Source organism: Pleurodeles waltl, chromosome 10, assembly GCF_031143425.1.
Source record: "Pleurodeles waltl isolate 20211129_DDA chromosome 10, aPleWal1.hap1.20221129, whole genome shotgun sequence".
NCBI lineage: Eukaryota > Metazoa > Chordata > Amphibia > Caudata > Salamandridae > Pleurodeles > Pleurodeles waltl.
This window is the reverse complement of record NC_090449.1, coordinates 511,898,633-511,913,497: the sequence shown is the minus strand read 5'-3', so window position 1 is coordinate 511,913,497 and position 14,865 is coordinate 511,898,633. Positions and strand designations below refer to the sequence as shown.

Sequence of the window (14,865 nt, the reverse complement as noted above, 5' to 3'; positions counted from 1 at the left end):
TGTAACACCTACAGCTTTTTAAACATTTTGAGAGAGATGATGATAAAACGTGCACCATTTTGAAACCATTTTGTCACATTTGCTCAACATTTCTTGAGGTAGTTGAATCTCCTGCACTCCTAGGGATTACTTAATGATTTTGAAGGAAGCTTTTTTGTCATGTTCTTGGTGTTGTAGGTTTTTTTGTTTTTTGTGTTTTTTGGAGTAGTGGTTGTTCTGGTATAGCTTTTCTGTATCTTTGTGATGCTGCTGCCAGAGCCGTACTCGTTTTTTCACGGATGTTCACATAAAGCCATACAAATGTCAATTGTTAAAAAATTCAACCTTATTAAGTTCAAATTAGACCTGTTTTTCTAAAACATGAAACATAAGAACCCTACATTTAAATGCTTTGTCTCATAAGTGCTTTGTTACCTCCTTGTTAAGTCTGTCCCATAGATTTATCAAATCTGGAAGTACTGGTGACTGACTGCAGGTGGGGTTGTGAGTATTGGGGTGGTGCGTGGAGTCAAAATCTCCAGGGTGAATCCCCACGTTCTGTGTTGTGCCTAATGGTCACATGATTTCCTGAGATGGTTCTGTCATCAGCACCATCGGGGTTTACCAGGATCTCTCTTTTAGGTTTGAGACAAAAAATTAACCAGCTCCTCCTTTTTTTTTTATCCACTTCTGTGTAACCTTTGACTTGTTGAGAATCTTATGCGAATACGTAATTGAAAAAGCAGACCTGTTAACAGCAACTGGGCTGTTAGAAGGATATGTTCTATTGGTCGATTCACTCTTAATTACCTATTGTAGTTATCGCCTTATCTTCTCTAACTTCCTGAGTTTTTGCTTACCACTCACTTGTCCTCCGAGCCTCCTCGCACTTCGGCTTCTCATCACTTATTTTCTTTTCATCACTTGTCTCAGTTCTGTTAGTTTATTTTGTCCTGATAGTGCTACAACTTAACCCCTTCCTCTGTGTTCAGTTTATTCCCTGTGATTCTTGACACGTGCATGAAAGTTATTTTTCAGAGGATGATTTTTGCCCCTTTTTCCTTTTCTCGGTTTTGTGTCCTTTCGTTGTTTGGCTGTTCTGCATTTCAAATGTTTTGGTTCTATGTGCAGAACGCCGTCGCCTTTTTTAGTAGAGCAATGTTTTATAAAAGTTCACTATAAAATATGAAGGTGTGTGTGTGTGTTGGTGTGTTGGACTGATATGTACTTATGGGATGTTTGTGTGAGAAGGGAGCATATAAAGTTGTTGACTTGTGTTCCACCTGTTAAGTGCAAGGTAAGATTGTGCCCCTACTAGCTGTACCTATTCTTCGCGCTTAAGATAAGCGTGCTCTTATTTGGGATAAAGGAAGTGTGTATTGCTCCTACATATTTTTATCCTCTTTCCCAGGTATAATTACACCACCTTGTCTGTGGGTTAGGTGTGTGAAGTCTACACTGCTATTGCTCATGCTGTGTCTTCTTGTGAGTCGAGCTGTACTAATGCTGCTGCTTGCAGTCAATTTCTTCTGTGACAAGTAGAAGCTTGCGCTATCTTTAATAGATTTGCACTCGTCCGGGTTTGATGCCAGCACTGTGCTAATTTTCTGTTTGTAATTGAGAGAAAGGGTCTGGGTAATATTCTTGCCACCTATTATTTTAATAGATGTTTTTAGGGTGGATTGGAGATGCATGGAAGAGGGGTAAAACATGTCTGCTTATATTTCTGCAGTGCCGTACCACATCAACAGTGGGTATTGTTTTTGGAACAGTAGCCGTTGTGAAAAATGACTTGTAAACACTTTGTATTTATCGGCTTGCTCCAGTGTGTACAAGTGGAGCTCCTCGTTCTTGGCCACTCACTGCTTAGCTTCTAAGTTCATACTTTAAGCAAGTGTCTGTCTTTTCATTAGGGTGAAACTATTATTGGCCCCGTTGAAACTTTATGTTCGATGGCATCTGTCGCTGTAGATACGCATGTTTTGCAATAGCTCGCCATCTGGTGTTGGGCCGGAGTGTTACAAGTTGTTTTTCTTCGAAGAAGTCTTTCGAGTCACGGGACCGAGTGACTCCTCCTTTTGTCTCCATTGCGCATGGGCGTCGACTCCATCTTCGATTGTTTTTTTTCCGCCATCGGGTTCGGACGTGTTCCTGTCGCTCCGAGTTTCGGAACGGACAATTAGCTAATTTCGGAAGATTTTCGTCGGTATTGTTGCGTTCGGGATCGGCGTACTTAGATTCAACACCGCATCGAAGATCGAAGAGCTCCGGTGCCCTTCGGGGTAGTTTTTCGATCCCCCGTCGGGGCCTGGTCGGCCCGACCGCGTGCTGAAGAACGCCGATGGAACGGACCCCGTTCCGTTTTTGCCCCAAATGCCACAATAAATACCCCTATACAGACCAACACTTGGTCTGTAACCTGTGCCTGTCACCTGAGCACAGTGAAGACACCTGTGAGGCCTGTCGTGCGTTCCGGTCCCGAAAGACACTCCGAGACCGTCGAGCCAGAAGACTTCAGATGGCGTCCGCGCCGACAGCCCACCGAGAGTTCGAGGAGCAGGAAGAGGAAGGTACCTTCTCGATCCAAGAATCGGACTCCGAAGGATTCGACGATACACAAACCGTGAGTAAGACGTCGAAAACCACACAGAGGAAGATTTACAAGGCCCAGGGGACGCCACTGCCATCAGGCCATGGCTCCACCCATAAATTCGGTGACCGACCGTCGGCACCGAAAAAGGCCCAAACAGTGCCGAGATCGTCCGACTCCGGTCGAGACACCGGCACGCAGCCTTCTCGGGACCGAGAAAGTGCTGGAGACAAGCCTCGACACCGAGATGCCGGTGTGGACACGGCTCGAAGCCGAGACAGCGGCACCGAAGATCGACGCCGAGAGGTTTCGGCCCCGAAAAAGAAAAAAGTCACCTCGGAGCCGAAAAAACACGCAGACAGGGTTTCGGTGCCGAAACAAACTGCAAGCGACCCAGCTTCAGGCTCTTATACAGAAGAGCACTCGCTAACCTCCCAAATGCAAAAGCATAGGTTTGAGGAAGAGCTACAATCAACTGATGTGGACCATACGCAAAAGCGTATCTTCATACAGCAGGGGACAGGAAAAATAAGCACCCTTCCCCCCATTAGAAGAAAGAGAAGGTTGGAGTTCCAAACTGAACAGACACCACAACCAAAAGTGGTGAAAAGAGTTACCCCACCACCCTCTCCTCCGCCCGTGATTGTCTCACCAGCACGAACTCCATCACACTCCCCAGCTCACACCACCATAAGCCAGGGTGACCAAGATCAAGACGCATGGGACCTATACGACGCCCCAGTGTCAGATAACAGTCCGGAGGCATACCCTACGAAGCCATCTCCACCAGAAGACAGCACCGCGTATTCTCAAGTGGTGGCTAGAGCAGCACAATTTCACAACGTAAGCCTCCACTCAGAACAGGTCGAGGATGATTTTTTATTCAACACACTCTCCTCCACCCACAGCTCATACCAAAGCCTGCCTATGCTCCCTGGTATGCTCCGGCACGCGAAAGAAATCTTTAAGGAGCCGGTCAAAAGTAGGGCAATCACACCAAGGGTGGAAAAAAAGTATAAGGCGCCTCCTACAGACCCGGTTTTCATCACTACACAGCTGCCACCAGACTCTGTCGTTGTAGGAGCAGCTAGGAAAAGGGCCAACTCTCACACATCTGGAGATGCACCACCCCCAGATAAAGAAAGCCGCAAGTTCGATGCAGCTGGTAAAAGAGTCGCAGCACAAGCTGCAAACCAGTGGCGCATCGCGAACTCCCAGGCACTACTTGCGCGCTATGACAGAGCCCACTGGGACGAGATGCAACATCTCATTGAACATCTGCCCAAGGACTTACAAAATAGGGCAAAACAAGTGGTTGAGGAGGGACAGACCATTTCCAACAACCAGATCCGCTCCTCCATGGACGCTGCAGATACAGCTGCACGAACAATTAATACATCTGTAACTATCAGAAGGCATGCATGGCTCCGAACGTCTGGGTTTAAACCAGAGATTCAACAAGCAGTTCTCAATATGCCTTTTAATGAAAAAGAACTGTTCGGTCCAGAAGTGGACACAGCGATTGAGAAACTCAAAAAAGATACGGACACTGCCAAAGCCATGGGCGCACTCTACTCCCCGCAGAGCAGAGGGAATTACAGCACATTCCGTAAAACACCCTTTCGAGGGGGGTTTCGGGGTCAGAGCACACAAGCCAGCACCTCACAAGCAACACCGTCCAGTTACCAGGGACAGTATAGAGGAGGTTTTAGGGGACAATATAGAGGAGGGCAATTCCCTAGAAATAGAGGAAGATTTCAGAGCCCCAAAACCCCTACTACTAAACAGTGACTCACATGTCACTCACCCCCTCCACACAACACCAGTGGGGGGAAGAATAAGTCATTATTACAAAGCATGGGAGGAAATCACTACAGACACTTGGGTTCTAGCAATTATCCAACATGGTTATTGCATAGAATTTCTACAATTCCCTCCAAACATACCACCAAAAGCACAACATTTGACAACACACCATTCCAATCTCCTGGAGATAGAAGTGCAGGCACTATTGCAAAAGAATGCAATCGAATTAGTGCCAAACACACAAATAAACACAGGAGTTTACTCACTGTACTTTCTGATACCAAAGAAGGACAAAACGCTGAGACCAATCCTAGACCTCAGAGTAGTGAACACTTTCATCAAATCAGACCACTTTCACATGGTCACACTACAAGAAGTATTGCCATTGCTAAAACTACACGACTACATGGCAACTTTAGACCTCAAGGATGCTTATTTCCATATACCAATACACCCATCGCACAGGAAATACCTAAGGTTTGTATTCAAGGGAATACATTACCAATTCAAGGTACTGCCTTTCGGATTAACAACCGCACCAAGAGTCTTTACCAAATGTCTAGCGGTAGTCGCTGCACACATAAGAAGGCAGCAAATACATGTGTTCCCATATCTAGACGACTGGCTAATCAAGGCCCATTCGCTAATAGAGTGCTCAAATCACACAAATCATATCATACAAACCCTCTTCAAACTAGGGTTCACCGTCAACTTCACAAAATCCAAAATTCTGCCGCGCAAGGTACAACAATACCTGGGAGCCTAATAGACACATCAAAAGGAGTAGCCACTCCAAGTCCACAAAGAATTCAAAATTTCAACACCATCATACAACGCATGTATCCAACACAAAGTATACAAGCAAAGATGGTACTACAACTCCTAGGCATGATGTCTTCATGCATAGCCATTGTCCCAAACGCAAGACTGCACATGAGGCCCTTACAACAGTGCCTAGCATCACAATGGTCACAAGCACAGGGTCACCTTCTAGATCTGGTGTTAATAGACCGCCAAACTTACCTCTCGCTTCTGTGGTGGAACAACATAAATTTAAACAAAGGGCGGCCTTTCCAAGACCCAGTGCCACAATACGTAATAACAACAGATGCTTCCATGACAGGGTGGGGAGCACACCTCGATCAACACAGCATACAAGGACAATGGAACGTACATCAAACAAAACTGCATATAAATCACCTAGAACTTCTAGCAGTTTTTCAAGCACTAAAAGCTTTCCAACCAATAATAGTTCACAAATACATTCTCGTCAAAACAGACAACATGACAACAATGTATTATCTAAACAAGCAAGGGGGGATGCACTCCACGCAGTTAAGCCTGCTAGCACAAAAGATTTGGCGTTGGGCAATTCACAACCAAATTCGCCTAATAGCACAATTTATACCAGGGATCCAAAATCAACTCGCAGACAATCTCTCTCGAGATCACCAACAGGTCCACGAATGGGAAATTCACCCCCAAATTCTGAACACTTATTTCAAACTCTGGGGAACACCTCAGATAGACTTGTTTGCGACAAAGGAGAACGCAAAATGCCAAAACTTCGCATCCAGATACCCACACAAACAGTCCCAAGGCAATGCCCTATGGATGAACTGGTCAGGGATATTTGCTTACGCTTTTCCTCCCCTCCCTCTCCTTCCTTACCTGGTAAACAAACTCAGTCAAAACAAACTCAAACTCATATTAATAGCACCAACTTGGGCAAGGCAACCCTGGTACACAACGCTGCTAGACCTATCAGTAGTACCCTGCATCAAATTGCCCAACAGGCCAGATCTGTTGACACAACACAACCAAAAGATCAGACACCCAGATCCAGCATCGCTGAATCTAGCAATCTGGCTCCTGAAATCCTAGAATTCGGGCACTTACAACTTACCCAAGAATGTATGGAAGTCATAAAACAAGCCAGAAGGCCATCCACCAGGCACTGCTATGCAAGTAAATGGAAGAGGTTTGTTTGCTACTGCCATATTAATCAAATACAACCATTACACACAACTCCAGAACATGTAGTGGGTTACTTGCTTCACTTACAAAAATCTAACCTGGCTTTCTCTTCCATTAAAATACACCTTGCAGCAATATCTGCATACCTGCAGACTACCTATTCAACTTCCCTATATAAGATACCAGTCATTAAAGCATTCATGGAGGGCCTTAGGAGAATTATACCACCAAGAACACCACCTGTTCCTTCATGGAACCTAAATGTTGTCCTAGCTAGACTTATGGGTCCACCTTTTGAACCCATGCACTCCTGCGACATACAGTTCCTAACCTGGAAGGTGGCATTTCTCATCGCCATTACTTCCCTAAGAAGAGTAAGCGAGATTCAGGCGTTTACAATACAGGAACCTTTTATACAACTACACAAGAATAAGGTCGTCCTAAGGACCAATCCTAAATTTTTGCCAAAGGTTATTTCACCGTTCCATCTAAATCAAACAGTGGAACTTCCAGTGTTCTTTCCACAGCCAGATACCGTAGCTGAAAGGGCACTACATACATTAGATGTCAAAAGAGCATTGATGTATTACATTGACAGAACAAAAAACATCAGAAAGACTAAACAACTATTTATTGCATTTCAAAAACCTCATGCAGGAAACCCAATATCAAAACAAGGTATAGCCAGATGGATAGTTAAATGCATCCAAATCTGCTACCTTAAAGCTAAACGACAGCTGCCCATTACACCAAGGGCACACTCAACCAGAAAGAAGGGTGCTACCATGGCTTTTCTAGGAAACATCCCAATGCAAGAAATATGTAAGGCAGCCACATGGTCTACGCCTCACACATTCACCAAGCACTACTGTGTAGACGTGTTATCCGCACAACAAGCCACAGTAGGTCAAGCCGTATTAAGAACATTATTTCAGACTACTTCCACTCCTACAGGCTGATCCACCTCTTTTGGGGAGATAACTGCTTACTAGTCTATGCAAAACATGCGTATCTACAGCGACAGATGCCATCGAACTGAAAATGTCACTTACCCAGTGTACATCTGTTCGTGGCATCAGTCGCAGTAGATTCGCATGTGCCCACCCGCCTCCCCGGGAGCCTGTAGCAGTTTGGAAGTTACCTTCAATTATTTATATATGTATCATCTCAACCTTAAATAGGTGCATACTTAGTCACTCCATTGCATGGGCACTATTACTACAATTCAACTCCTACCTCACCCTCTGCGGGGAAAAACAATCGAAGATGGAGTCGACGCCCATGCGCAATGGAGACAAAAGGAGGAGTCACTCGGTCCCGTGACTCGAAAGACTTCTTCGAAGAAAAACAACTTGTAACACTCCGGCCCAACACCAGATGGCGAGCTATTGCAAAACATGCGAATCTACTGCGACTGATGCCACGAACAGATGTACACTGGGTAAGTGACATTTTCATTTACTGCCATATTTAATGAGTAACAGTCAGAACTGCTGGTATCGTCCCATGCTAAGTTGAAATAGTTTGTTGAAAATATTTTCATCCAATTGTAAAGTTAGCATTTTCTTAGAAAAGGAAAGGCAACAGTCCTCTCACACAGCTGATTGAAGAATGTCCACATTGCATTAAATGTTTCATTGAGGCCAAGCCTTACATATCATATATTTTTTTGTCTGATAGTTTAACAACAATTGCTTCACTGGATCAGTATCACCAATTTGGGGTATTTTTCAAAATTTTATGACCAAGGCTACCTCTATGCATAAATGGATACAATATGCTTTGGTTGAGGGCCCATAATCTGGCCTCAGCCAATACCATCAGCAGTGTGGCCTGATGCAAGCAAATTTCTGGAGCGGAGTTCTGTTAAAAAAAAAGGTACTCCTTGTGGAGATGAAAGTCTTCTTAATAGATAGGTGAAACTGTGCAGACCTTCATTTCTCATTTGTTTGCCTTTTAGCCCTGTGCTTGTTTCAGTGAACTCCTTTGTTTAACTGGTGGTTTGCTGTCTGTTACATATATTGTTTGTCATTTAGCAGGAGATTACAGCAGGGTTGCAGTTGGCTTTATATCTCTTAATTGGCAGCGTGAAGCTTTTTTACATGTCATACTCCAATCCTATTACATAGCCTGTTGACCAGTCGTTTCTGTCACTGTTGGACAAGCAAGTTTTTTTATTAATGACACTTCTTTCTATTACTTTTAGTTCTTCCAGGTGTCCAAACGGGGAGTATTGTTCAAATCGGAGGTTCCAGAGGAAACAGCATGCAGATGTGGAAGTTATCTTGACTGAAAACAAAGGATGGGGTTTACGAGCCAGCAAAGATTTGACTGCGTAAGAAACGTTTACGATCTCAGTCCTTTGTTATTTGTTGCTTTTTATTTGTCTCTGTTCCTGAAACATACAATGTTATTTGGCTGTCCCTGATTACAGTGCTTAATTTGTGCTTATTGTTTCCGGTGCTGAGCACCGGCACTTATTTTTGAGGGCCGGGGCTTATTCTTTTGCCTCAAGCATTTACTGTTAGCAAAAGATACATGGGAAAAACGGCTGAAGAGAAAAACGAAAAAGCGTCCTAATGGTAGGAAGCAGATGGCTCCAAGAGTGAGCTAAAAGGGCAGCAAGTGGCTCTTAATGGATTCAAGAGGCCCGAGATGGCTTCAGGATTACGCTGCCTCAGTATCCTGTGCTCGCACATATAAATGCAGCAGCCGCGTGTTTAAGGTGAAGGCTTTGGGCACCGGGAAGTTTACAAATTAAGCACTGCCTGATTTTATATATATATATATATATTATATTAATATTAATTAGCTCTGTTGGTGTGCGTTACCCAACCCATGTCTCTTCAGTGATTGTATATATATTTTAAAAACATTTTCTGAATATTGTACTTTAAGGAGAAGCTGGCAACTAAAACAAGTGAAAAGTATGCATGTACCGTATCTGTTGAGCCTGCCTTTCGTTCAGAAATACACCTGTGTAAAATGATTAATGTTCAGGGCAGACACCATTTTCAGTTATTCTGATTTTCACACTCCATCAGTTTGTTTTCTTTTCCTTATATTGGCTGTAGCATGCTTATTTTATTTCATAATTATTATTTTTTTAAACTTTTTTAATTTTTTAATTTTTTATTAAAGAATTGGTCAGTCATCCATAGTACAGCATCAAATAATACCAGATATTGTTCGTTGTATGGCATAGAAAACAGCTTTTGTACTTTAGTATGATCTGTGTAATCATCAATGCATGGTAATACATTCCCTTGGCATACATTTCCAGAGGACCCAGAGATACATGTAGAACACATTTTAACCATCACAGCATTTTCCTTTTTCGCATGCCCCGGTAGTTGTTCCAGCCTCCCACTCCCATGCCCCACCCGACCTTTTCCCATTCGTGCGAACAGCCCCTGCTGAGGTATACTGCTTGTTTAGCCCTTTGGCACGAACCAAGATTCTCCTCCCAATCATCCGCACATTGCAGGATTGATTACCCCACACCCACCGTGTGCAGTGTTATGTTTTGCCCTGGCTGCTGCTAGCCCTAGCCAGATATTTTGGTACCTGGGCCACTCCACCTAACTTGCCGTTTTGAGGAAGATCCATTTGGCCTCCAAAAGGACTTCCAGTCCTGTGACATGGCCATAACGTGTCACCTCCTCCCAGAAGTTTTGGATTTTGGAACACCCCCATAGTACATGAAAGAAAGATCCATCCTTCCCGCGTTCCGTTAAATATAGAGGTATAAAAGTGTTCAGGAATAATATGTTCTGTACAGAACCTTAAATTGGACTAGTCTAAAGCGGGTTTGTATTGCGACTTCACTTGGACTCTGTATTGAATCACCCCATTCCTAGCCTCATGTGATCCTATGTTCTGTTCCCATGCTACCCTCAGGGTTACCAGTGGGTCTGGGGGGGGGGGGGGGCAATTGACGTAGTTCCCACTTTAGCTTTTGGGAAAAACATCTGTAGTATGTATTTTGTAGAATGTAAAGTAGTCAAGGGAGGGTCCTCATTTTGAAAAAGGGCTGCACCTCACATTAGGAGAGTGGGAGTGCTCGCCTGTTAGGGGTATCATGATGAAGTTGCTCGAGTAAGTTCCTATACAGAAATTCTCCAGTATTGGATCTTTCATAGATTCACATGCTTGAATATTTTCTGTTGTTGAAGTGGCAGTCCCACAGTGTGTGTGTGTGTGTGTGTGTGTATATATATATATATATGTTCAATGGCATGTGTAGCTGCAGATACACATGCTTTGCACATCCCGCCATCTAGTGTTGGGCTCGGAGTGTTACAAGTTGTTTTTCTTCGAAGAAGTCTTTTCGAGTCACGAGATCGAGGGACTCCTCCCCTTTCGGCTCCATTGCGCATGGGCGTCGACTCCATTTTAGATTTTTTTTTTCCGCCATCGGGTTCGGACGTGTTCCTTTTCGCTCTGTGTTTCGGGTCGGAAAGTTAGTTAGAATCTCGGAAAAAGCGTCGGTATTGTTTGCGTTCGGTATCGGATTAGTTACAACAGATCGACACCGACTTTGGAAGAGCTCCGGTGGCCCTTCGTTTTTTTTTTTCGATCCCCCGTCGGGGCCTGGTCGGCCCGGCCACGTGTCTCTTCAAGGCTGATGGAACGGACCCCATTCCGCTTCTGCCCAAAATGTCACAACAAGTATCCGTACACAGATCAGCATCTGGTCTGTAACTTGTGTTTGTCTCCAGAGCACAAGGAAGATACTTGTGAAGCCTGTCGAGTGTTTCGGTCAAGGAAGACATTAAGAGACCAAAGAGCGAGAAGACTGCAGATGGCGTCGGCGCCGACAGGACAAGGGCGTTTCGAGGAGGAAGAAGAAACCTTCTCCATTCAAGAGTCGGACTCAGACGAGCTTGATCCCGAACAGACACCTAAAACCGTGAGTAAGACGTTGACACACAAAACTCACGAGAAGACCACAAAAGCCCAGGGGACGCCACCGCCAACAGGCCATGGCTTAACCCGAAAAATAGGTGACCGATCATTGGCACCGAAAAAGGGCACGCTTGTGTCGAAGTCATCCGACTCCGGTCGAGATACCGGCACGCAGCAATCTCGGGCCCGAGACAGCGGTTCCGAGCAAGTTCGGCACCGAGACAGTGGCACCGAAATTTGTCGGCACCGAGACACCACGACGCCGAAAATAAAGAAAGTTTCGTCTGTGCCCAAAAAGGCGACCGAAAAGGTTTCGATTCCGAAACACCCAGCCTCGGAACCGAAAACAGTTTCCTACACAGAGGAACAGGGGTTGTCCTCCCACATGCAAGGACATAAGTTCGGACAAGAACTGGAATCAATGGAGCCAGACTACACTCAAAGGAGGCTCCACTTTCAAAAGGACACAGGGAAGATAAGCACTCTTCCCCCAATTTAAAATGAAAAGAAGACTTGCCTTTCAAGAAAAGGACAAGCAGCCACAGGCAAAGGTGGCAAGACAAACAACTCCGCCACCATCTCCACCACCATCAATGCACACATCACCGGTAGCCACTCCACCACTGATGCAATCCCCGACTCATACTGCAATGAGTCAAGATGATCCCGACGCATGGGACCTTTATGATGCTTCGGTATCAGATAACAGCCCAGACTGTTACCCTGCGAGACCGTCGCCACCTGAAGACAGTACATCCTACACGCAGGTGGTTTCAAGGGCAGGTGCTTTTCATAACGTCACCTTGCATGCAGAACCGATTGAGGATGACTTTTTGTTTAATACACTATCCTCCACTCATAGCCAATACCAAAGCTTACCTATGCTCCCTGGAATGCTAAAACACTCCAAACAAGTATTTCAGGATCCTGTGAAAGGCAGGGCAATAACTCCAAGGGTGGAGAAAAAGTACAAGCCACCGCCAACAGACCCTGTTTATATTACGCAGCAATTAACACCAGACTCTGTGGTTGTTGGGGCAGCTCGCAAGAGAGCAAACTCTCACACCTCGGGAGACGCTCCACCTCCAGACAAGGAGAGTCGCAAATTCGACGCTGCGGGGAAAAGGCTTGCAGCACAGGCAGCAAACCAATGGCTTATTGCCAACTCACAAGCACTTTTGGCAAGGTACGATAGAGCTCATTGGGACGAAATGCAGCATTTCATAGAACACTTACCCAAAGAGTTCCAGAAAAGGGCACAACAAGTGGTGGAGGAAGGACAAAATATCTCAAATATTCAGATACGGTCAGCAATGGATGCAGCAGATACAGCTGCAAGGACAGTAAATACTGCAGTAACAATAAGGAGACATGCATGGTTGCGTACGTCAGGATTCAAGCCGGAAATACAACAAGCCGTGCTGAATATGCCTTTTAATGAACAGCAGTTGTTTGGGCCGGAGGTGGACACTGCTATTGAGAAACTTAAAAAAGACACTGATACGGCAAAAGCCATGGGCGCACTCTACTCCCCACAGAGCAGAGGCACATTTCGCAAGACACAATTTAGGGGGGAGTTTCGAGGTCAACCCACAGAAGCCACAACCTCACAAGCAAGGCCCACTTATGAAAGCCAATATCAGCGGGGAAGTTTTCGGGGGCAATACAGAGGGGGACAATTCCAAAAGAATAGAGGGAAGTTCCAAAGTCCCAAAACTCCTCAAAACAAGCAGTGACTTCCACGTCACAAATCCCCAACACATAACACCTGTGGGGGGGAGACTAACCAAGTTTTACAAACATTGGGAGGAAATAACAACAGACACTTGGGTCCTAGCAATTATCTAGCATGGTTATTGCATAGAATTTCTCAAATTCCCTCCAAACGTCCCACCGAAAACACACAATATGTCAAAAGAACACATGGATCTTCTAGGACTAGAGGTCCAAGCGTTGCTACAAAAAGGAGCAATAGAATGAGTACCAATTCAACAGAAAGGAACAGGAGTTTACGCTCTGTACTTTCTCATACCCAAAAAGGACAAGACTCTAAGACCTATATTAGATCTCAGAACATTAAATACCTACTTCAAATCAGATCACTTTCACATGGTGACATTACAGGACGTAATCCCACTGCTCAAACAACAAGACTACATGACAACACTAGACCTAGAGGATGCATATTTCCATATACAGATACATCCTTCACACAGAAAGTACTTAAGGTTTGTATTCCAAGGGGTACATTACCAATTCAAGGTGTTGCCATTCGGAATAACAACTGCGCCAAGAGTTTTTACAAAATGCCTGGCAGTGGTAGCTGCACATATCAGAAGGCAGCAAATACACTACATGTGTTCCCGTACCTAGACGATTGGTTAATCAAAACCAACACGCTAGAACGGTGTTCACAACACACAAAGTATGTCATAGAAACCCTCCACAAACTAGGTTACTCAATCAACTACACAAAGTCACACCTTCAGCCGTGTCAAACACAGCAATACTTAGGGGCGACAATCAACACAGCAAAAGGGATTGCCACTCCAAGCCCACAAAGGGTACAGGCATTTCACAATGTAATACAGGTCATGTATCCAAAACAAAGAATACAAGTCAAAATGGTGATGAAACTCCTAGGCATGATGTCCTCATGCATAGCCATTGTCCCAAACGCAAGGTCGCACATGGGGCCCTTACAACAGTGCCTAGCATCACAATGGTCACAGGCACAGGGTCAACTTCTAGATCTAGTGTTGATACACCGCCAAACATACACCTCGCTTCAATGGTGGAACAATATAAATTTAAACCAAGGGCGGCCTTTCCAAGACCCAGTGCCACAATATGTAATAACGACAGATGCCTCCATGATAGGGTGGGGAGCACACCTCAATCAACACAGCATCCAGGGACAATGGGACACTCCGCAAAAGCAGTTTCACATAAATCACTTAGAACTACTGGCCGTATTCCTAGCGTTAAAGGCATTTCAACCCATAATAAGCCACAAACACATTCTTGTCAAAACAGACAACATGACAACGATGTATTATCTGAACAAACAGGGAGGAACACACTCAACACAGTTGTGTCTCCTGGCACAGAGAATATGGCATTGGGCGATTCACAACCACATTCGCCTAATAGCACAGTTTATTCCAGGGATTCAGAATCAGTTAGCAGACAATCTCTCTCGGGATCACCAACAGATCCACGAATGGGAGATTCACCCCCAAATACTGAACACTTACTTCCAAAGTTGGGGAACACCACAAATAGATCTATTTGTAACAAAGGAAAACGCAAAATGCCAAAACTTCGCATCCAGGTACCCACAAGATCAGTCTAAGGGCAATGCGTTATGGATGAGTTGGTCAGGGATATTTGCATACGCTTTTCCCCTTCTCCCACTCCTTCCGTATCTAGTAAACAAATTGAGTCAAAACAAACTCAGACTCATACTAATAGCACCAACTTGGGCAAGACAACCTTGGTACACAACACTACTAGACCTCTCAGTAGTGCCTCATGTCAAACTACCAAACAGACCAGATCTGTTAACTCAACACAAACAACAGATCAGACACCCAAATCCAGCA

General features: G+C 44.8%; 1 protein-coding gene across 3 annotated transcripts in view; it reads left to right on the top strand.

The window, feature by feature from the left end:
• The window catches only part of SETD2 (SET domain containing 2, histone lysine methyltransferase), a 1,164,442-nt gene that overhangs the window by 156,318 nt on the left and 993,259 nt on the right, over positions 1-14,865 (top strand). For all 3 annotated transcript variants that reach the window (XM_069210931.1, XM_069210934.1, XM_069210932.1), the window contains one exon: positions 8,559-8,687. In XM_069210931.1, the coding sequence (XP_069067032.1) occupies positions 8,559-8,687 (129 nt within the window). The remainder of the gene's footprint in view (positions 1-8,558; positions 8,688-14,865) is intronic.